General features: G+C 36.6%; 2 protein-coding genes and 1 non-coding gene across 8 annotated transcripts; 2 read left to right on the top strand and 1 right to left on the bottom strand.

The window, feature by feature from the left end:
* The first annotated feature begins 4,475 nt into the window (after nucleotides 1–4,475).
* On the top strand, nucleotides 4,476–9,314 carry npr-34 (G-protein coupled receptors family 1 profile domain-containing protein). Its single transcript, NM_064656.8, has 11 exons — nucleotides 4,476–4,622; nucleotides 5,457–5,591; nucleotides 5,637–5,869; nucleotides 5,917–6,160; nucleotides 6,219–6,328; nucleotides 6,379–6,538; nucleotides 7,391–7,645; nucleotides 7,912–8,153; nucleotides 8,198–8,305; nucleotides 8,349–8,444; nucleotides 9,092–9,314. The coding sequence occupies exons 1-11, from the start codon at nucleotides 4,482–4,484 to the stop codon at nucleotides 9,207–9,209; spliced, it is 1,842 nt and encodes a 613-aa protein (NP_497057.2). The 5' UTR covers nucleotides 4,476–4,481; the 3' UTR covers nucleotides 9,210–9,314.
* An 880-nt stretch (nucleotides 9,315–10,194) lies between these two features.
* Nucleotides 10,195–23,434, top strand: glna-1 (glutaminase; the record flags this gene model as incomplete). Of its 6 annotated transcripts, NM_001306653.1 has the most annotated exons (14): nucleotides 10,195–10,305; nucleotides 15,670–15,823; nucleotides 16,215–16,521; nucleotides 17,856–18,229; nucleotides 18,402–18,552; nucleotides 18,774–18,879; nucleotides 19,910–20,119; nucleotides 20,249–20,497; nucleotides 20,827–21,011; nucleotides 21,264–21,416; nucleotides 21,466–21,590; nucleotides 21,970–22,322; nucleotides 22,935–22,987; nucleotides 23,128–23,167. In NM_001306653.1, 14 exons carry the CDS (start codon nucleotides 10,195–10,197, stop codon nucleotides 23,165–23,167), a joined length of 2,571 nt encoding a protein of 856 aa, NP_001293582.1. The 6 variants fall into 6 exon arrangements, with proteins under 6 accessions (NP_001293582.1, NP_001254448.1, NP_001368095.1 ...); NM_001267519.3 differs by lacking the exon at nucleotides 22,935–22,987 and having other exon boundaries at nucleotides 23,128–23,133; NM_001267518.5 differs by lacking the exon at nucleotides 10,195–10,305 and having other exon boundaries at nucleotides 15,703–15,823.
* Nucleotides 18,750–18,898, bottom strand: C09F9.8. The gene has a single exon (NR_051919.1). It is a non-coding gene; the product is annotated as an Unclassified non-coding RNA C09F9.8 (non-coding RNA).
* Nucleotides 23,435–23,736: the final 302 nt, after the last annotated feature.

The following is a 23,736-nucleotide window of genomic DNA, read 5'->3' as shown; positions in this document are numbered from 1 at the left end:
TTACTTTTCAAAATAAATGTAGGAGCATTCATGGGATGCGTGCAATTTTTTCAATTAAAATTGAAATTTAAAAAAAAATCCAAAAAAAGGTACAAACCCACGATTTGCCGAATTTTCGATTCCGGCAGTTTACCGATTTGCCGGAAATTTTCATTTTTGGCAAATTGCCGATTTGCCTTCCGGAAAAAATCGTTTGCCGCCTACCTCTGATACAACTTTTGGAGTGTGGCGGTCAGCAAAAAACTAAAACTACAAAAGATTTTGAACTGTTTTTTTGTTCAAAATTTTCCAATGTTCTCAGCCACCTAGCAAGTTGCACTTTTTGGGGAAAATCATTCGTTGAAAGTTCTCCCCCCCCCCCCCCCCCATTGATTCAGGTGATCCATTCGTGGGAGGATATGTGTCTCATCAATATATATGTGACCGGATTAGTCGAGTCTTCTTGCTTTTGAGCTCAACGAGAAGAGCATTATAAGATCTTCTCGAAAAAAAAAACGATTACTCCTCTTCGCAAATCTTATCATCATTATTTATTTTTTTCACTTTATTCTGCTCTCATATATGATTTATCAGGCAAACTATCCCATGCTCACATTTCCCATGCACACATTTCCCATGCTGACACTTTCTCCCGTGCATACAAAATTCCCATGCTTACGCCCAGTAGTTCGAGTACTCCCATGCCTACAATTAATTTTTCTCCTTTTTTTCCGTTCCCATGCTGACATTCCCATACATACATTTTCTCCCGTGCATACAAAATATTCTGATGCTTACATCCAGTAGTCGAAGTACTCCTATGCCTACAACTCATTTTTCCCTTTTTTTTCGTTCCCATGCTGACATTCCCATACATACATTTTCTCCCGTGCATACAAAATTCCCATGCTTACATCCAGTAGTCGAACGTTCCCATGCCGACATTCCCACACATACATTTGTTCCCATACTTACAAAAATGTATTCCCATGCCGACATGGAGCATTTTTGTGCTCCAGAAGAGCACAAAGTCAATTTTTTTGCTCATTTTCATTGTATTAGGCTTACTTGACAGCTTTCAGTTACAACTGATCGCTTTTTTTTTCAAAATGCATTAGTTCTCGATTATGAACAAGGAATCGAAGAAAAATGGGGATGACTGCCTATAGAGTAAAATTTTTTTTGCTCAAAAAAAATTTTTTTTTTGAAAATTTTTTTTCTCTCTATTTTGTAGGATATAATTAATTCGGTGAATTCCACAACTTCAAATGTTCATATTGCTGTTTCCGTGCAGTTATGAGTTTCGCAGTGCCTTAGGAACATTCCATTTTTTGTTGCATTTTGTAGGAATTCGGAGCTATCTTATAATTTCTACAAATTAGAAAATCCATTTCGCATTATTTCATGTAACTTGAACCTATTGCTTCAAAAATAGCACAGAACGAATGTTGATTCTGTTTCTTTCATTAAAAAATGTGCTACTGTGCATTTTTTCCCACTTCTACGACTTTAAAGGCGCGCGCATTTATACAAAATAGTCCCGTCATTGGTCTCGCCAGCGCTCAACAAATCAATGGGATGCGCGTGGCGAGATTATTGCGCGAAAATTCGCGCGCCTTTAAAGTCGTAGAAGTGGGAAAAAATGCACAGTAGCACATTTTTTAATGAAAGAAACAGAATCAACATTCGTTCAGTGCTATTTTTGAAGAGCAATAGGTTCAAGTTACATGAAATAATGCGAAATGGATTTTCTAATTTGTAGAAATTATAAGATAGCTCCGATTTCCTACAAAATGCAACAAAAAATGGAATGTTCCTAAGACACTGCGAAACTCATAACTGCACGGAAACAGCAATATGAACATTTGAAGTTGTGGAATTCACCGAATTAATTATATCCTACAAAATAGAGAGAAAAAAAATTTTCAAAAAAAAAATTTTTTTTGAGCAAAAAAAAATTTTACTCTATAGGCAGTCGTCCTCATTTTTCTTCGATTCCTTGTTCATAATCGAGAACTAATGCATTTTGAAAAAAAAGCGATCAGTTGTAACTGAAAGCTGTCAAGTAAGCCTATTACAATGAAAATGAGCAAAAAAATTGATTTTGTGCTCTTCTGGAGCACAAAACTGTTCCATGTCGGCATGGGAATACATTTTTGTAAGTATGGGAACAAATGTATGTATGGGAATGTCAGCATAGGAACGAAAAAAAATGGAAAAAATGAGGTGTATGCATAGGAGTACTTCGACTACTGGATGTAAGCATGGGAATTTTGTATGCACCGGAAAAAATGTATGTATGAGAATGCCAGCATGGGAACGGAAAAAAGGGAAAAAATGAGTTGTAGGCATGGGAGTACTCGAACTACTGGGCGTAAGCATGGGAATTTTTTGTATGCACGGGAGAAAATGTCAGCATGGGAAATGTGTGCATGGGAAATGTGAGCATGGGATAGATTGCCGATTTATCACTTATTGTTCTTTTGCCCTTTTTATTAGATTTTCATAGAACGTATATATTATTACTTTTTTAATGGTGTTTTCAACAAGTTCGGAAACTTTTGCTACGTGGCCGCGGAAGAAAAACCTCGGCCATCCCTCAAAATTATGCTCTATGCCATCAAAATGCCTCATATTTTTGAATTTTTGCTTCTTTTACCAAAGCACATATTTCTTCAAAGTTTGAAGCCTAAAAATAAACTTTTAAAAAATGTAAAAAAAAGTTCCACATCAATGAAGCTTCATCTTACTATTTCAATTTTTTTCTCAATTTTTTTTGAGCAGAACCTTTAGCTTTTACTTTTTGTTACTAGAAATTTTTCTTAAAAATTAAAAAAAATTTCCAGACAGTTTACACATATTCTAGAACACTTTTTTTTCCGAATATGCACAAAATTTCGAATAAAACTATAATAACAATTTAAACTTGATATTTGTTTCAGAAAACTAAAAAAATTGATTTATTTTCTGTTGTTTTCAAAAGGATTTTCGATGTTTGGTCATTATATGTCAGATTTTTTTTTCAATGACCACGGTTTTGTTTTGATAAATATGGAAATAAAATTGAAAATGTGGTGACGCAGATTCTAGGAATTTTATAGAGGTTATGCTGGAAGCCACTAGAATTTAAGTTATTGAATATCATATAGCCTGAAAAAAAACTTACAACAAATTTTCGAAAAATTTGTAATTATTTCTTTAAATAAAAAGCTGGTAATATAAGGAATTTAAATTTTAGATAGATTTTGAATAACATTTTTCGAGCCAAATTTTTTAAAAAACATTGTTGCTCAAACATTTGATTCAATTTTCAATTTCTCCCCAAATTGACTTAAAATTCAAATTCCCCACTTCACTAGCTTTAATTTGACCACCATCATGCCCTGGTTGGAGCCAATTTGAAATTTTCGGTTCTCGCCAAGCTGGGTACTGTGGCACCGGCTTCAGCTGTGTCGAGACTGCCAACATTCAAAATTAGCGAAACCTGAGCATTATGGGGGTCACTTTAAAGCTGAGAGTGACGAGAATTCAAATTTCCCAATAATATTTTGAAAACAAACGGAATAAAAATTTTTTGATGAAAGAAATTGTATTTTTATTTTTTCAGACATTGTCCTGAACCTGAAAAAGTGGCTCCGACTTAAAACACTGTAGGCGGTCAGAAATGTTTAAAAACTCAAACTGATAATTTTTTGAAAAACTTTTTTTTAATATGGTGATTCACCAGACCCTTGTCTTTCTGTTAAAAAATTTAACAAAAAAAATCCCGAGGCATCAAACTCTTGTCAACTTTCAGTCAAACATTTTACGTTTTGATAAAACCCTGACAGCTTTCAACAACATTTTCAACAAAAAATTCAAATTCCTCACAAGCAACTCCCTTTTCCATTCACCCATCAATTTATGCAAGCAACTTTTCTTCCATCCCAACCGTTGTCGAAAAAAAAACTTCCAACCAAATGAAATATACATCCACCGCACCGCGCATACACCTTACTAATTTATGCGGCGATTCTAATAAGATTTCCTGATCAATTTCTTGCCTCTCTACTTTCTCCTTTTCTTCCATCGAGCCCCAGAGCTCAACCAACTACTCACCTACACTTTGTGTGCTCCGCGAGCCAAATCCGTTTTTTGTTTCATTTCTCCTCACCCTTGATAATAAGACACGACGTCGCGATGGATATCAGTTGGAAAATACTGGCTACGGATTAGTTGAGGATTGGCGATGGGCACTCGCCACATATTTGATATTATCATGTTGTTATACACACACGGATAGAACTAATATTGATTGGTTTTTCAATTTTTTTTTAATTTTTGAAGTTGAATTTAGTAACTCAAGCATGGACATTATGTTTTGATAGGGTTAACTGGAGCGTCAAAATTTTCCAAGCCACTTTTTTTTTGCTATTTTCTTCCTTATGAATATTATTAACCTTTTTACTTAATAGTAGTATTACTAATAATTTTTATCAATATATGCCCACTTGCAGACGTCCATGTCCGAAGACGGAGATGATCCGTCATGCTACATGGTGCAGGAGACGACGTTCGATTACGAGTATGACGAAACGTTCGACTGGAGTAACATGACTGCGATGGACTGCAACTGCACACATCCGTTGCACAAGTATCTTGAGGTAAGTAATATGCTCCTCTTTATTTTTTCGGTAGAGTTCAAATTTCATTTTATTGTTTTTTTTTCTTTCAAATTTCATTCGATGTAAGGGTCAGAGGTGGACGACAATTGCCGTTAGGGAAATTTTTGGAAAATTCGGCAAACTGCCACTTCGGCAAACGGCAAACTGGGCAAACTGCCAATTCGGCAAACGGCAAACTCGGCAAACTGCCAATTCGGCAAACGGCAAACTCGGCAAACTGCAGGTTTGTCGATTTGCCGGGAGTTTTGATTTTCGGAAAATTGCCGATTTACCGGATATCAATTTCCGTTTATCCGGCGAATTCGGCACATCGCCAATTTGCCGATTTGCCGACTTACCGGAAGTTTTCAAATCCCACAATTTTCCGGTTTGCCGAAATTTCAATTCCGGCATTTTGCCGATTTGCCGGAAAAAATCGTTGCTTTGATGACTGCAAGTGTTGTGCTGACTGTGGTAAACTGGTAAAACTGGTAAAGCAAGGTAAGCCAAGTCTAGCAAAGTTATGACTATCCAACATTTTAGTAAATGTTGGTATAACCTTCAGGGTTGCGCGGCAATCGAATTTTCGGCAATTTCGGTAATTTCGCCAATTGCGTACCCCCGATAGACTCTTCACAAAAAGCGTTAGGTCACAGCTATCAATTCATGTAGAAAAATTTCTATAATGAGATTTGTTATATCATCTCAGCAGCTGCCTAATAGTCCATTTCTGAAAAGTTCAACATTTTTTGAAGCCCATTTCCCAACGACAAATCCCACCATGCCCTGATTATCAAACCTCCTAGTTCCACCCCCAACATAAATTTTTTATAGGTTTGCATTTCTCGCTGCACTGTACCCGATGACACTGTTTTCTTCTCAATGACCGACGAGGAGTTGTTCGAGATCGCTCTTCCCGGCTTCTTATATCTCACTGTTTTTCTAGTTGGAACTATTGGAAACTCTATGGTGAGTCCCCCCGTATGGATATTTTAAACATCATATTTCCTCTAGGTAATATTTGTTGTAAACCGATTCAAACGAATGCGCAACGTAACGAACATCTTTCTCGCCTCGCTCAGCACCGCCGACTTGTGCCTTATCTGGTTTTGTGTGCCTATAATGTTCATGAAGTATATGTCGCATACGTGGTCGATGGGCAGGTTTGCGTGCTATTCTGTGCACTACATTCAACAGTTTACATGCTTCTGCTCGGTGCTCACGATGACTATGATTAGTTTTGAGAGGTTAGAGAAAAGAGAGATTATGCTCCTTTAAAAATGGGTTTTTTGAGGTTTCTTGCAATAGCATATCCTATGCGAAATATCTGGTTTTCATCCATAGGACGAGCTAAAAAAGTAATCCTACTCATCTGGATGTCATCCGCGGTACTGGCCGTCCCAACCGCTGTTCGGATGGATTATGAGACCAATCTTTCATTGTCCGGGCAGAGGGTGCATTGGTGTCGAAGACGGTTTCCCGCGCAATTTTTAGGATATCCTAGGACATCGTTGAATAAAGCATATGCCATGTATCAGGTTGGGACAAACATTTAGAAATTCAAATTTAAATTTTTATGAATATTTCAATTTCCAGTTGTTGCTACTTATCATATTCCCGGTGCTCACAATGTCCATATGTTATGCTCGTGTATCTGCAATAGTGTACAAGTCGTCGAAAGATCGTGTAATACTTTCCCAAGCTATGTGAGTTATTACTTTCCATCTTCACCTTCACCAACTATTCACCATTTCAGGGTCGCATTTTCAAAGGCCGCCACTGACGCCGTTACCTTCTCCGGCTACTCTGCAATCCCCATGATTACAACTTCCCGGAACTTGAAAACCGCCAACACGACCATCAAGTCCTACAGTAATCACAGAAATAATCGCGTGGCAGAGGCGAATAAGAAACAGGTGCGTTGACATTACGCGACTTTAAATGACTTTTAAAAATTTAGCGTTTTAGTTCACAGTGAAACAGAGAAGTTGTATCTAGAATCATCGTTCAGTTAGTTTGTGTTATGTCCTAATAATCATATACTCGGCATTCAGAGGCAACTTCCTGCCACACTTTGGCAACTTATTTAGTGCCACTAAAATAAGTTGCCGAATTGCTGGCAGGAAGTTGCCGAGTTGTTGGCAGGAAGTTGCCGCGTAGTGGCAGCAAGTGGGAAAGAACGCTCCTCGGCATTCAGAGGCAACTTTCTGCCAAACTTTGCTTACTTGCAACTTCCCGCCAAACTTTTGCACATTCCTGCCAACATTTAGATGTTGCTGAGCGTTCTTTCCCACTTGCTGCCACTACGTGGCAACTTCCTGCCAACAACTCGGCAACTTCCTACCAGCAATTCGGCAACTTATTTTAGTGGCACTAAATAAGTTGCCAAAGTGTGGCAAGAAGTTGCCTCTGAATGCCGAGTAATTTATTATGACTAGTGAATTCAAGAATACCACTGAGCAATCCCTCAGTGGCTAGGGACTCGAACGTCTCTCATTTACAATCACCTCTTACGCAGGAGGGGAGGCCAACAGAGCAAGCGGGCAGAACATAGGCTACTATATCTGCAGACAGGCTGCTTAGATAAAACTATAGATAAGCCATATTGTGTACAAAGGACCAGTTGTTTGAAATTTGGGCAGAAAAACTCAATTCCGGTTGAGAGCGTTTTTTCAGTTTTCATTTCTAGACCCAATCTAGAATCAATGTTCTCTAAAAAAACTTATACGTGAAATAACTACTTATACTTAAAATTTTTGAACTTCCAGATAGTTCAAATGTTAATCTCCATCGTCTGCATGTACACGGTTTGCTGGCTCCCAACGATCGTCGACGAGCTTCTGACGTCCTTCGGGTACATTTGTCGAACATCAAATACGCAGACATTGAAGCATATGCGGATGGGATTTAATGCGCTGACCTATTGCCAATCATGCATTAATCCTATCCTGTATGCCTTCATTTCTCAGAATTTCCGGTCCACGTTCAAGACCGCCTATTCGAGAATGAAAAGTCGTCTTCAGGTGGGTGAAACTCTCTTTTTTTAAATTATTGTAGGAGCATTGTTTAAAAAATATATAACAAGGTTCAGGAGTCCATAGTGGTGATCCGTTGAAAGAGGGTATGAAGAGTTTTGCATGGAGTGGTTTGAAAATAGAATCTTTTTTCTGAAACCCTTTTGGTTTAAAAAATAAGAATGACAATATCATTTCTTTGTTTTTTTTTTGCTCTGTATTTAATTCTTTAATCTTTTAATCCTTCAATCCAAGTTCTAATAAATAACTTTCAGGGCGTGGAAGAAATGCGCTCTCGTATGGGATCGTGCTCTTCGGCGAGCATGATGTCGACCCGCAACCAGCACCGAATCTACGGGTCCAGCTTCAACACACTCACAGTGCCCGGTCGCTCCATGATCACTCCGAACATGTCACGCGACGTCTCACAGTTGTCATTGTGCAGGCCGACGTCGCAAATGTCGTTCTGCCGACCGAAGAGTCCAATGGCCGGAGACTCTCCGTCGACTTTCATGAGGTTCGTGAGATCTGTGGACGCTTCTTCAGCAAGTAATTTTTCAGACATCGTCCTAGATCGCCAACCGACGTGTCCCATGATTCCGGAAGACCACGTAGCCCCACGGATCTTTCGCAGTCGACAAAGCCTTCGCGACGATCCTCCTCTATAAGGTATCTTACTCTAAAGAATTAAATATTAATTGATTGCGTTTAGACCCCGTAGCCCAACATCGACATCTCAAATGTCTACCATAGTCCGATCGAGAAGTCCTACAGGCGCATCGGACACCTCTTCATTGTTCCCATCAAGGTATGCAAACTACAATACCGGCAAATTGGCAATTTGTCGGAATTGAAATTTTCGGCGAATCAGCAAACCGGCAAAAATTGATGTTCGTCAATCGGCAAATTGGCGATTTGCCGAAAATAAAAATTTCCGGCCAACCGAAAATTTTTTTTAGCATTTCGGCAAATTGCCAATTTGCAGTTTCTCGAGCATCAACTTGCCGGAAGTTTTTAGAGGGATTTTTTATAAGACGGTTTATAAGAAACATTTAAAACTGTGCCTTTTTGAATTTTTTCCCGTTTTCTTTAGATATTTTCATAGAATTTGTTACTTTTCAAAATAGATAAAGGAACATTCAAAGGATCACAGTTTTGCCGATTAAAATTGAAATTGTAAAATTTCCAAAAAAAAAGTGCAGACACAATTTGCTAAAAATTTCCGGCAATTGCCGTTTTTCCGGCAAATTCGTTAAATCAGCAATTTGCTGTTTTTTTTTGCCGGAAATTTTCAATTCCGGCAATTTACCTGTTTGCCGATTTGTCAGAAAAAAATCGTTTGCAGTCCACTCCTGTTGTATACCCTCTTTTTGAAATTTCAAAATTTATGTTATGCTCCTTTAAATCTATATTCCTAGAAGACCATCTGATTAACCTAACCTACATATATTTCAGAACAAGAAGTCCAACTCTCCAATCAAACACATCTGGTCAATCCATGGAACGAACCACGGACCGACTGAGTGTCCGTGACGCTGTCCGACCAAAAACACCGCCAGCAGTGGTTGTCTAGAGACTTTTCCTTTCGATTCTAAACTTTTTTCCTCTTATTTCTCTAATTCTCTTTATATCTGCAATTTGTTCTTCGATTCGAAATCTAAATCAAATATGTTTTAAACGATATCTTCACACACACACACACACAGAACACACTGTAAATAAATAAGTATGTATGAAAAAGCGCAAAAAATGAAAATCCAATAATGTTCTCCTCTCTCTCTCACTTTGCACTTTTCTGTCTGTGGGAAGCTTGCAGTGACAAAACAAAGAGAGTGGTGAGAGAGTGTGAAATGATAAGAGACACAGGATTTCCAATACGAAACTGTCTCATAACTTTGTGTCTGTGTGCCTCGTCCTACACGCCGAAGGGTCAGAGGCTTCTCTAGAGGTGTTTTTGGTTTTGATATTTTTCATGTTCTTGAGCTCTAAATGTTATTAGCGGGTCTCAGTGCGATTACCATCAGTTTTTTTGTCCCAAAAATTATTCAGTGATCTTCTCAGCCTCATTGAGGAAAATTCAAAAAACAATGAAATAGACTTGAGAAAAAATAGTAAATTTTATTGAAAATTTTTTAAAACCCTTTTAGCTTTTCAATTCTTTATTTTTTTTTGTTTTTTTCAAGTAATTTGTAGATTCTTATTGTAAATTATAACTAAATTTATATAAACTTCAAAAAATAAATATGAAACCACAACCCCTGCGCAAACTAATAAGCCCCTGAAAAATTCCGATTTTTGACGCCTTTTCTGTGATCTTTCACTCTTGTTTTTATCGTCTTATCTCCTCTCTTATCACCTCGACCACAAGAAAATGTACCCTTTTAACGACTTTTTTTACGAACTTTTTCTCCAATTTTTGTTCTTGAAACCCCACCGATCAAAACGATCGAAATGTGATCGGAATAGACTGAATTCTTCGAAAAAACTGTTAAATTGAAATGAAAAATTTGTCGCGTCCTCTTCGTCGTCAAAAGGCAAAGAGAGATCTTTGGTTTTAGATGGACTTTGGCCACCTTCTGGATAAAATCCACGAAGAGGTTGCCGAGGATCCTGGCGAGATGGCTGACGAGAGCAGTTCTTCCGATGATGACGTGGCACATGAGAATGACGTGAGTTTTCACGTTGGAAAATGTGGAAAATTGTCGGTATTCTACTAAAAATTGCAGTCTTTCCCGAAAAATTCTCGATATTTAAGAGAAAATAGTCGAAATTTTTTTTCAAGTCTTGATGTTCCGAATAATTAAGATTTCGAAAAATCCCTTTAGCAGCTCCGTAATTTTTTTTTGGTAATTCCCATGATTTTTTGCTTCACCTGTGTGGGCTAGAACAGGAGTGAGCCGAAACGATTTTTTCCGGCAAATCGGCAAATTGCCGGAATCGAAAATTTCCGGCAAATCGGCAAATCGGCAAATTGCCGGAATTGAAAATTTCCGGCGAATCGGCAAATTGCCGGAATTGAAAATTTCCAGCAAATTGCCGATTTGACGGAAAAACGGCATTTGGCGAAAATTTTCGGCAAGTTGTGGTTTTGCACTTTTTTTTTGGAAACTTAAGAATTTCAATTGTAATCGGCGAAATTATACGCATCCAATAAATATTCCTACATTTATTTGGAAAATAAGTAAATTATATGAAAATGCCCTTTAAAAAATGGGGAACAAATTTCAAAAAGGCACAGTTTTAAGTGTCCGATTTGCCGATTTGCCGAAATTGAAGTTTCCGGCAAATCGGGTTGCCAATTTGCCGAATTCGCCTGAAAATATATTTGCCGCCCACCTAGATATTCCAAAAATCCTATTTCAATGTTCATCATTTTCAAAAAAAAAGATCAAAAGTAAGTGCTAAATGAAAACCAAAAACCTCTTCCAAAACAAAATAGAACGAAACAGGGGTTTCCCCAACCCCATGACACTTTCCTTATCAGTCTGTCAGACATATACATACCGTAATAAAAATAAAAACTAGGAAAAAAAAAACTAAAATGTCCATTGCCATTTACAACGTTTTCCTCTCCATTTTCCTCCCCTTACGAATTTCAAGTAAAGTTACCAGTATCACCAGGGACGCCGCCCATTTTTGACAAAAATCCCGCGGAACCATTAAAATGTGGTCGCCCGCCGATTGTGTTTAGTAACCGACACTTTTTATATCTTGTGGTCTTCGCCAGAAGTCAACTTCACGAGACTTTTGTGGTTTGCTGTCAGGATTGTATATTTTAAACAAAATTCCAAAAATTCTCTGAAAGCGTATTGGGCATCAGATTTGACGCACAAAATAATTCGTAGCGAAAACTACAGTAACTCTTTAAATTACTACTGTAGCGCTTGTGTCGATTGACGAGAACCATTTTTAATCTATCACAATAATTCGATATGCCACTGTTCGAACAGAGATTCCTTCCTATCATCGCGCCCCTAAATCGCGCTACAGTAGTCATTTGAAGGAATACTGTAGTTTTCGCTACGAGATATTTTCTCGTCAAATATGCCGTGCAGTACGCTTTTAATTGCTAGCAAAAGTTTGAGATTTCCGTTGTTTCACCAAATTTTCAGTTGATTTTTAGTGCTTTCAAGATAAAATTCCAATGTTTACCTTTTCCTCAATCACCAATTTAGCTGATAGTTCTCCGGTATGTTTGGAGGCAAAAAACAAAACAAAAAAAAGCAATAAAAACTGTTTTTTTCTACATCTTGTTTTTCCCTTTTTTCCTTTTTCCCGAACATAACAGATTTCCAGTCTATTTTTAATTTTTTTTTTTAATTGAAACTTCTGGATTATCTTTGCAGAAACCACCAATCAGCGCTTTTGGCCACGCCCAATATGCGCATCGCTTATTGATCGGCGATGAATTTTTGAATAAAAAGCCCAAAAAGACCAGGAGGCTCCCAAAGCTTATTTTCCCAGTTTACCACTAGCTGTCGCCTCTGAGAAGTGTTCGGCGAAAGAACAAGTATCACGAGGGGGGAGAACGGGGGTTTCCCCAGCAGATGTATGTTGACTGAAGAGAAGACGTTTGATATGATAAGTATCTGATAAGTTGCCGATTTTTTCGCCTACGCCTTGCGCGACTAATCACTTCGTCAGTTTATGTCAAGTTGGTTTTGTTGAGAACATTGTTCTTTTTGAGTGCTTAAGGGCGTCTAGGACACTTAAATTGCCCAGAATTTCAATTTTTTCCTGATTTTAAACCGCTAAAATTTTTTTTTGGAAAATATCAAGAAGGTCTTATAGGGAAATTCGGTTTTTGGGACCATTTTGAGCCGCCCAGGAACAAAAATTATGATCCGTTGCTTCTTAGATTCAATTTCTCTGAAATTAATTAATTTTCACACAATTTTTCCTTCTAGAAAATAATTTTTCATGAAAAATTATAATCTAAAACGAAAAAAAAACAGTTTTTTCTACAATATATCGTAAAGTATACCGTCTTGTACGCATTACCATGTTTTTCAAAGCTAAAATTTCAAAATGCTAGTAAAAAATATCAATAATCATTATTTTTCCGCTGGAATTTTTTTTCAAACTTCCTTAATTATTAAAACTACCGTACACATCTTTTCCGTGATTATTTAAATCAAAATTGAACTTTTTTATCAGTTTTGAAAACTGAAAACAGAGTCTTTCTCAAACGACAATACGAAATGGGCAAATTCTGAAGCTGAATCATATCATTTCGAAATTGTAAATTCAAATCTATTTAGGTAATTTTCCGATTTCTGCCCCCAAAATGTTTTTCAATTTTATAACACTCAATATTTCAATTTTAATTCACACGTGAATGTTTATTTCAATTTTTAGAAAACAACAATACTAATTGTAAGCCTGAAATTACGAAAAAATTCACGTTTTATTAATGAAAATATCGAAAACATTTTGGGGCAGAAATCGGAAAAGTAACTTTATTTATGTCATTTGCCAATTTGACCCTTTAACATGATTCATATTGTAGTGTCTCTCATGTCCCAACACTATATCGTGGAGCTCAAGATCGACCCCCGCCCCTTAACTGTCCCTATAAATGCTCCCAAATATTTCATTTCATTCATACTTTCCCGTCCATTTTTTTTTAATTTTTTTCTCTTATTTCATTGAATTTAGAATTAAATTTTTTTCAATGCTAAAATTTCAAAATTCAATTAAAAAATATCATTAAAACATTATTTTTTTTGCTGAATTTTTTTTCAAACTTCCCGAATCATTAAAACTACCGTACACATCTTCGTGATTATTTGAACAAAAATTGAAGTTTTTTTTTCAGTTTTGAAAATTGAAGACAGAAAACTGGGAACAACTAAAAAATTTGAATAAAAAACTGATGATGCAATTTCTGAGACGCTCCTTTTCTTCCATTTTCCATTATTGAGAAGCTTTATTGGCAAATATAAATTCAAAGAATATGGTCAAGACCATCTAAACTCAATTCGTATTTCAATAAAGGTCATTTGATATCAGTCAAAAACGGCTGAAGAATTTTCAACGCAGACACCGTGATCAAAGTATCGCTGCATTTTTACACTTTTTATGGAGGTATTTCAAAGTTCAAATGACCGCAAATTATTTAGTCTTCCAAAAAAACGTGTTTTTCTTTTTAAAAATCGCAATATTTTAACTTTGAATTAAAAAAAAAATTTTCCAATTTTTTAAAACCAATTTTAATTCTGAAACTCGGATTCCTTATGTTAAAGAACTGCAATCATTTATCTGTATATGACTGAAGAATAGTACAATTTAACACAAAATTGCCTGTTTCGAAAACAATTAATAGTGCAATAGTCCCCCCCACAAAGAATTGTTTTCATTTCCAAATGGAAATAGTGTGAAATCTGAAGAGACGGCGACGGTTTAATATCGAACGCCGTGCTCTGCTCCCCCACACACACATGTTCTCTCACTGAACATAAGCTCCGAGCCTTTTTTGCATCATTGAGGGGTTTTTTGGCGGAAATTTGCCACTTTCACTTGTCCTCTCCTATCACGTGTGACTCTAGAAGAACAAAAAGAATGCCGCCGCCTCTAGGATGGGAGGAGGTGGATTTCGAAATATAAACTGCTTGATCGTAAAAGCACACACACACAGAAATTTGAGAGATGATGTCATTTCTGGAGCGCCACATATGGTTTTTTGGCATCTTTCTCGGTTATTTTCTATTCTCTCTGTCTGGTTTCCATCCTGTCACTCTTCTGAGAATTTGATTTTCACGATTTTTCGATGTCTATGAACAGTGGAAGTTTTTAATAAACAGGGCTCGTAAACTTGTTGGAAAATTTAAATTCGGCTGAAATCTTGCTTGTGAACAGTGTTTTAGGTCATTTTTTGAGGCACCATAACTTTTTTTATGAGAAGTTTTCAAAAAAGTTTCACCGTGATTCGCTGTTTTCAGACAATTTCGAGTCTAATAATCCTATAAAAAATTCGACTACTCTAGCTTCAACTTTAACTATAGTTTCAATTTTTCAAAATTCTGATCTCCTTGAACTTTGCCCTTCCAATCATTCTGCAGGCGTCTTTTGTCAGTTCCGCGACCTCCAAAATGAATCTCGAACCTACTATTTACTCATCCTTTGCTTCTTTTCTCTCCCACACACTATTCCCGATCCACGTGGCTCCATCGTTCTGTGGCACCCTAGTCGTCGTAATGGATACCTAAGAAGAAGTTCAAATAGGCGCCCGCCCGCCTATCGGTTTTCGGTTTTCGTCGCCTCCTAATCCTTTATTTTTTGAGGAAACATAAATCGAAATGGCTTCTCTGTCTATTAGCAGAGTCACTTTTTTGCAAAAGTTCCGGAATTTTCCAATTCTAAATCAGTTTCAGTTTTTAAGGGAACTAATCGACTTTAGTAGTTATCATGCAAGATCTCTTTTTTTTTTTGGGTCTCGTCTAAGATTTCAAATTTGCTTTACTCTAGAAATTAAGAGTAGAGTTTTGTTAATAAAAAACTTTCCTTCAAAATACTAGTATTCTGCAAGAATGCACTAGAAAAACTTCCGATCAATCAGCGTGAATTATGTACTCTAATAACGAATGCTAACAACATCGAAAATATCCATCCCCATTGCTCAAGGGACAGCCGCTTAGTCAATGCTAACAAAGACCAACCACGTGAACCATTACGCCGTGAACTCCGGATGGTTGCATACAAGGAGCAGCAGAGGATGAAAAAAACACGTTCCACGCCATGACCTTCCACGAAATTATGAACAACTCAATCCTGAACACGTGGACCACATTGACAACCTTGGAGGAACTTCCCGAATCAGTGCTCGCTTATGTTCTCACTTTACACATGGTCTCGTTCTATTAGCTTGTTATTAGTTGTATATAAAAAACGGTTATAGAGTCTTATGTAAAATACAACTGCGAAACACCGAGACCCAAAACTATTTCTTCACACTTGTAAAATGCGTTCTCTTTTCGCTTTTTAATTTCAAAATGCCCCCAAAAAAATCATTTCTCACATTTCAAAATTTCCAGAAGCTGCCGAAAACTACTAAAATCACTGTGAAGATGAGCACATCGGTACCGGAAAAGGGTGGAATCTTTGACGCGCTACGTGTCGACTCCAACGATCCCAACGATTCGCTGAGAGAGGAGCTCTGTGTCACGCCGAAGATTGACGAGAAGAATCGTGAGTGTTGGAGCTGACATTTGGGCGAAAATCGGACTTTTGTTTTATTTTCAGCTTAAAAAATTATGGAATTTTGTTTAAAAAAAAAAAAAAAAACGAAAAATTCTGGCAAATCGGCAAATCGGCAAATTACCGGAATTGAAAATTGGCGATTTGCCGAAAATTTTTTTTGGCAAATTGTGGTTTTGAACATTTCAAAATAAAGTGACAATTAAAAATTTCCCGGCTAAATCGGCTAAAATGAAAATTGCCGGAATTTAAACTTTCCGGCAAATTGCTGAAAATGAAAATTTCCGGCAAACCGGCAACTTGTCAAATTGGACGGCAAGAGCCATGCACATTGTTTCAAAAACTTGAATTTCCGAATACTTTAAAAATTTTAAATTTTCAGTCGAATACATCGGGGAAGTGCTTGAACGAAAGAAGTCCGTGGTACCATTTCTCACCCAAACCATCAATCAGCTGGCTCTGGTTCGAAATGAGAAAATGGAACGAGCCGCCGACTTGATCTGTACCCTATTCCGCCTTCCACACGGATCAACTGATTGCTCATTCTTCCGACTCATCAAAGTGCTCCGATCGTTCGGAATTTGGGAAAATGATCCGAGGCTGAAGCAGATGTTCGATCGAATGAAGAAGCACGATGAGGAGAATGAGGATTCGCGGCAATGGGCTATGTCTCAGGAGAAGTTTAAGGAGTACGTTGAAATTTTTAAAAAATTGGAATTTTTAATTTAATTTCTTGAAAAAAGGAGCGTTTTCTTTTTTTTTTGAAAGTTAAAAAAAAAATCAAAAAATTGGTGAAAGATGTATAAAGAAAAGGGTGTTGAATTTGATATGAAAAAAACACCCGAAAATATTTAAACATTTTTAGGAAAAAAGAAACAAAATTCCAAAAAGCCGGAAAAAATACAAAATTTTTTCGATTTTTAGTTGTTGTAATTTTTTTCTTCGATTTTTCGGAAAAAATTCAGTTTTTGAACGATTCCCAGTCCAGGGGTGTGCGGCAAATCTCAAAATTTGCCGAGCTCGGCAAATTCGGCAAATCTCTTTTTTCAATATTTGCCGAGCACGGCAAATCCGGCAAATTTGCCGTGCTTAACAAACTCGGAAAAATTTGATATTTTTTATGTTTTTTGGAGCACCAAAACTACTGAATTCTTAACACACATCTGGTTTCTGAATAAGTTCCGCGTAGTATGTCTGTTTAAGCATCAAAATAGCTCAATTTTGTATCATTTTACTAAATTTTTGGCTAAAAAATCAATAGCATTAGTCAAAATTGTACGGTCAAATTTTTGACGTGTGCGGCAAATTTCGAAATTTGCCGTGCTCGGCAAATTCGGCAAATTTGCCGAGCTCGGCAAACGGCAAGTTCGGCAAATTTGCCGCACACCCCTGTCCCAGTCATCTCAATTTTTGAAAGAAATTTTATATTTCTCTCAAAAAAATCATTAAATTTCTGATTTAGTACATTTTTTGTTAATTTTTCGTTATCTCGATTTTCAAAAAAATAATAACCGAAAAATTGAAATAATCAAAATTATTCTGCCAAAACCCTCAACTCAGTTATAAAAATTAGAAAATTACTATTTTTGGCATAAAATTTTTTTTTAATTTGTGATACAAATTTCGGCAAAAATGTATGTTTCGGAAAGACGGATTTTTTCACCAAAAAAAAATTCAAAGTTTGTAGTTTTACAAAATATATTTCTATTACGGGAACACTGAATTTTGAGAATGCGTATTGGGCAACATAATTGGCGCGCAAAATATCTCGTAGCGAAAACTACAGTAATTCTTTAAAACTACAGTAATTCTGTTCGAAAATCGCGCCCCGTAAATCGACACCAGCGCTACAGTAGTCATTTAAGAATGAATGAAGTTTCGCTACGAGATATTTTGCGCGTCAATTATGTTGCGCAATACGCATTCTCAGATTTTAGAAAAAGCAAATTCATTTCAAGATGACTTTTTATACTTTTTTCACAAAAATAATTTAAAAAACTGAAAATTTTACAATTTCTTCCAGAATAATCTTCCCGTGCACAATTTTGATCTCGCGTACCCTCCGCAATCAGCTAATCATACCCTCATGGCTAGAATTTACTCAACTCATCGAAACAATTTTCGAAACGTGCCGAGAGTCGAAAGAAGGTGAGGTCGCTTCCTACATTCCGCAATTAGCTCGGCAGAGTCCGCATCTATGGGGAATGTCGATCTGTACGATCGATGGACAACGATTCTCGTTGGGTGATTCGAAGAAGAACTTCTGCCTTCAATCCGTCTCCAAAGCTTTCAACTATGCAATTGTTGCGTCGGAAATCGGAAGTCACGTGCTTCATCAATATGTTGGTCATGAGCCAAGTGGACGGCTTTTTAATGAGATTTGTCTCGATTCGAATAGTGAGTTTTCTTAATTTCAAAAAGTTTTGCAGAATCTTCTTTCCTCTATAAGAATTTGGTTTAAAAAAAGCATTTTATGAGAAAAAAAGAGTATTGAAAAACAAAAAAATCGAGATCAGGATCTGAAAATTATCGCGTCTTAAAACTATATAAATCTAAAAGTATTTTCCAGACATGCCGCACAATCCGCTAATCAATGCTGGCGCAATTGTTGTTACGTCAATGATTAAGCCAACACATTCGATGGCTGATCGTTTCGATTTTATGCTCAAACAGTACCGGAAACTGGCCGGCGGAGGTCATGTTGGATTCGATAATGCCACGTAAGTTATTTTCTAAAAAAGTTGAAACGTACAAGAAATACGAATTTTGAATTTTTTTTTATGAATTTTTGAAAAATATTGAGTTAAAAATTGGAAAAATTGAATTCGATTTTTTTAATTTCCAGAATTTTGGAATTTATATAATAAAATAATTGAAACAAAGAGTAAATTAGATTTTCAAGAAAAAGTTGCAAATAGAAGCTGTAACATATATTTTTCAGATTCCTGTCAGAACGTGACACTGCTGACCGAAACTACGCATTATCGTATTACATGAAAGAGTATCGATGCTTTCCGGACGAATCTCAGGTCTATGAAAAGGCAAAGGTTTTTCTTTTTCGGCCCCTTCTAGCCAAATTTTTTCTCTGTACTCGGTTCAAAAATCTAGAATATCGGGCCTGCCAATTTTATATTATATTTTATTTTGAAAGTTAATCTGAAATAATTTTTCTCTAAAAAAGTTCCTGAAAATTTTGAAAAATCCACCGGCAGCCCTGTCTAGCACATCTCACCTTATGTGGTAGTGTCCGTCCGAAAAAATTGTCTCAAAGTGTCTGAGGGAGCTGGAATTCGAATTTAAATAAAATGTTCGAATTTAGTTTAAAAAAAAATTCAAATTCCATCCAAAAAACAAAATTTTTGAAAAGTTGCGAAAAGGTAGTTCGAATTTTTTTGTCGAAAAAAATTTGAGAAAAATTCAATTTTTTAAAACAGATTTTAAATTGTTACTAAAAAAAACGATATTTTGTTTATTTTTTTTGAGAAATAAAAATAATTTTTCCAGAAAAAATAGTGTTTTTCTTTGTTCTTTTTTCGAATTTCAAAAAAAATTCAAGAACAATCCCTAATTTTGCTGATTAAAAAAAAAAAAAACTTAGAATATATTTTGGATCTTTTTGAAAAAAGTTTTAAAAAATCAATTTTTTACAATTTTTAAATTCTAACTGCGATTTATTTATTTTTTTGATATCCCGGAAAAATTAAAGTTTAGATTTCCAAAAAAGGAAAATCATATGGCTTCTTTTGCAGGCAGGCGCGGATTTACGACCTGGTGCCTGCCTTCCTGACCGCCGTTCGCCTATTTTCTGCATATTGAAAAAAAAATCGAAATCGCTAGATTTTTTATATTTTTGAAAAAAAATTATATTAAATTTTTTTTTTGATTTTCAGACAAATTTCAAATTTCAGCACCCCCCACACAATAATTGTGTTACCTATTTTATAATTTTCTCTCACAAAACCAATAAAAACTGTCCGAGTCTATTAGTATTCTTTACTAACCCCAGTGACTGTTCTATCCCCTTGGTTTTGCACATTTCACCGCACCGAACACTGTTTAACCTTTGAAATTAAACAGGGACTGCGTGAAGAGCTTGATCTCTACTTCCAACTGTGCTCACTGGAGACCAACTGTGACACGGCTGCAGTCATGGCCGCTACGTTGGCAAATGGTGGAATCTGTCCGTTGACGACCGAGAAGTGTTTGGGATCCCGTCCGTGTCGTGATATTTTGTCGCTGATGTACTCGTGCGGAATGTATGATTATTCAGGAAAATTCGCGTTTCAGGTATCGATTTTTTAAAATTTTGGAAAAATCATGGAAAAATTTGCATAGGTTTCAAGTAATTTTAAGTAGTTTGAAAATATTTGAAAAAGAAAACATTTCATTTTTTATGAAAAAAAAAAACGTTTCCAGGTTGGACTTCCAGCCAAATCCGGTGTCTCTGGTATCATGATTGTGGTCATTCCAAATGTGATGGGAATCGCACTCTACTCGCCGCCACTCGACAAAACTGGAAATTCGTGTCGTGGAGTCGCGTTCTGTCGTCAGCTCATCGATAAATTCAACTTCCATAATTATGATTCGTTGCTCCATCCTGATGATTCAAGGAAAATCGACCCTCGTAGAAAGATTGGACCACGAGAGAATGAGACTATTGTGCAGGTGAACCTTTTTTTTTTTACAAAAAATAAGCTATTTTTGGCAAACCGGCAATTGCCGCCGACACCATGCTGTGCGCCTTTAAACAGTACGTAAATTTCACTTTTTGGTTTTTCATCGATCTTTCATAGGCTTTCAAAACACTATGAAAAATAGACGGGACTTCCAAAAAGTAAAATTACAGTAACCTTTGAAGACGCACACCGTTCTGCACTTTAACAAAAAGTCGTTTCGAGACCGGGTACCGTATTTTTGGTGAAAAAAGCGTGAAATTTTTGGGTCTGGGTAGTAATTTTCGCTGCGAGACCCTGAAACAAATAACTTTGTTCCAGGTTATGTACGCTGCAAAGAATGGAGATTTGGATTCCCTCCGCCGAATGTTCATGCAAGGAGCCGATCTCAAGACTGCCGATTATGATAATCGTACGGCGCTCCACGTGGCAGCCGCTGAGGGAAGAATCAAAGTGTGCAAGTTTTTGATCAATATTGTCGGAATTCCACATGACGTTCGCGATAGGTGAGGAAAATAGTTGGAAATTTATTTAAAAAATTAAAAAAAACCTGTCCTTTAAGTTATTTTCGACTAAAAATTAACAAAATGTTTCATTCTCTGGTTGAAAGTGGTGTAGTTTTCCAAAATTTCAATAATTAAAGACATTGGACGGTAGGAAACTCTACTTTATATATAGTAAATAATAAGGAAAAAAAATAGTAAAATATATACTAAATCTGAAAAAAAGGGGTTTACCAAAAGTTTAAAAATTTCCAGATGGGGCCGCTATCCACTGGACGATGCCCGCCAGTTCAAGAATAAAGAGGTCGCGCTCTACTTGTTCCGTCTCCAATATCCAACAAAGAGAATGCCGGAGAACTGGTTCGAAGTTGGCGGAGATCTTCTCGTTTCGGAACTTGAACCCGATAAGTGAGAGAAATTTTTAATTTTTTGCAAAAAAAAACCAACAAATTTTTAGCTCAAGCGTCGATGACGGAGAAGCCGAGAGCTCTGGAGAGGATGAGCTTGGAAATGGAATAACTGGAATGTTGACTGACGATTTGGAGAAACGAGAGTGGGCGCTTCATGCTAATGGAAATATGGGTGAGTGAGATATATAGAAAAAAATATAGAAAAACTTTCGAAAAAAAAGTATAAAAAGTTGAAAAAAATCCAAGATTTCCTTAAATTACGCAAAAACTACAAAAACAAAAAATTGCAAAAGGACGTAATTTTTCAATTTTGTTTATATTCTGTTCGAATTCCCTCTAAACGAGTCTTATAAAAAACCAATCTAAAAACCTCCGGCAAACCGGCAAATCGCCGGAAATGGAATTTGGAATTTGGAAATGGAATGCCGGAAATGGAATTTTCCGGCACATCGACAATTGTCGCCCAGTTCTGCAGTTTTCTTACCACCATAATAACCCTTATGTACATTTCTAACTACTTCCAGAACAACACCAAACGAGACCATTTTTAGGCGAAATCAACTACCAGCTTGTCAGAAGGAAATCATCAAAAGCTCCACCGACGCCCGACTACAAGCCACCGCAATTTGGCTACGGTGCTCTTCCAGTTAGCAAGTACCAGCAGCAGCTTCAACTTCAGCAGCAACAGCAGCAAAACGAAAAGAAAGCCAGCCAAGACAAGCATCGTAACATCAATGGGCATGGACATATGAATGGCAATGGAACTCACACAAACGGCAATCATCAACATCACCAGCCCCACCAGCTCCCGCAAAACATTCCACATCATATGCTGCTCAACGGTGCCGCCGGAGGGCTCAATACGCGGAGGCTCAGCTCGCCGAACGAGCAGGACGAGGATAATGTGCGTAGTTCTAGCTCGCAGGAACTGTTGAAGTCTCTTGATGTTTAGGTTGTCTAACTTTTTTGTTTTTTGTGTTATTCTTGTCGGCTTTGGAAAATGAGGATTTAGCATATAAATCCTCATTTTTCGAACTCCACCTAAACATTGAAATGAGCTTATTCGCATCCGATTTTCGAAATAGGCTCATTTTTTTCTGCAAATTTTATACTTAAAAATTGAAGAATCAGTATCATTAAGACAAGGATTTATTCATGTAATGTAGAAAAATGTAAAAATGCATTTTTATACATTTTTACCATTATTCATGAGTGTCGAAAAATGTAATAAAACGAAGTCATTTTTTTTTGCATTTTTCGACATTGACCGAGCTTCACTTCACATGCTGAAAGCGAGAGACGCAGAGAGACATGTGTATGTGAAGTGGGTCGATGTCGAAAAATGTCGAAAAATGCAAAAATAAATATTTTTAAAAACATTTTTCGACATGCAATAGAGGGAAAAATGCATAAAATACATACTTGCATTTTTCTACAACACATGAATAACCCGATAACATTTTAATAGTGTTGCACTTTTTCAAAACCTATTTGAGTAGCACTCTCACTATTTTAGGACATCGTTGTGGTGCTAGTGAACCGACCAATAGAGATGTTAGACAAGAAAAGGTTCGACCTAACTAGATAATTTTTAATATAACGAGATCCTACTAATCTCCAACTTTTTTGTTCCCTAACATTTTGAGATGCAAAATTAACAGGTTGAAAAAAAAACAAAAAAATCCTTAATATTTATTTTTTTATTTCAGAATTAATAAGGATCAACACATCGACGTGGATAGTGTCTAAATATAATACGCATTTTATGATTTTTTTAAAATTTCTTCATTCTTTTATGTTCCCGCTTTATCAAGATATTTGTTACCCGGCTCCCTGTTACCAAAGACTGAGTATCTTCTGGATACCACCACACACCCACCCAATTCTTTAACACCGGTTTCGCATAATTTCAGTGATTTTCTTTTCCCGTTTAGTAGCTCCCATTCTCTGTAAGAGATTTTTCTTTTTTTTTCTTCTTTTTGCTATGAAAAATAATAAATCTTTATGATTAGAATTTTGTAAAAAATCTGAAAATCTGAGAAGTTGGGAAACACAAAATTTAAAAAAAGAAACAGAACAGACACCAGTACAAGTTTTGGGGGAAGTTGGGAGGGTGGAAAAAATAAGAAAGACACTATACAATCGACATGAGCAAGGGCGGGGGGAAATAAAATATTTGGAGATTTGCGGCGTGGCCGAGTTTTCTCCGCGGCCAGGCAGCAAAAATCGATAGGTTTTACGGGAATACAAATTTCTGTGAATGCGTATTTGGCAACATGTTTGAAAATATCTCGTAGCGAAAACTAAAGTAATCCTTT

Source organism: Caenorhabditis elegans, chromosome II (genome assembly GCF_000002985.6).
Source record: "Caenorhabditis elegans chromosome II".
Lineage (NCBI taxonomy): Eukaryota > Metazoa > Nematoda > Chromadorea > Rhabditida > Rhabditidae > Caenorhabditis > Caenorhabditis elegans.
Note: the sequence above shows the minus strand (reverse complement) of the source record. Positions and strands in the feature narration are given on the sequence as shown.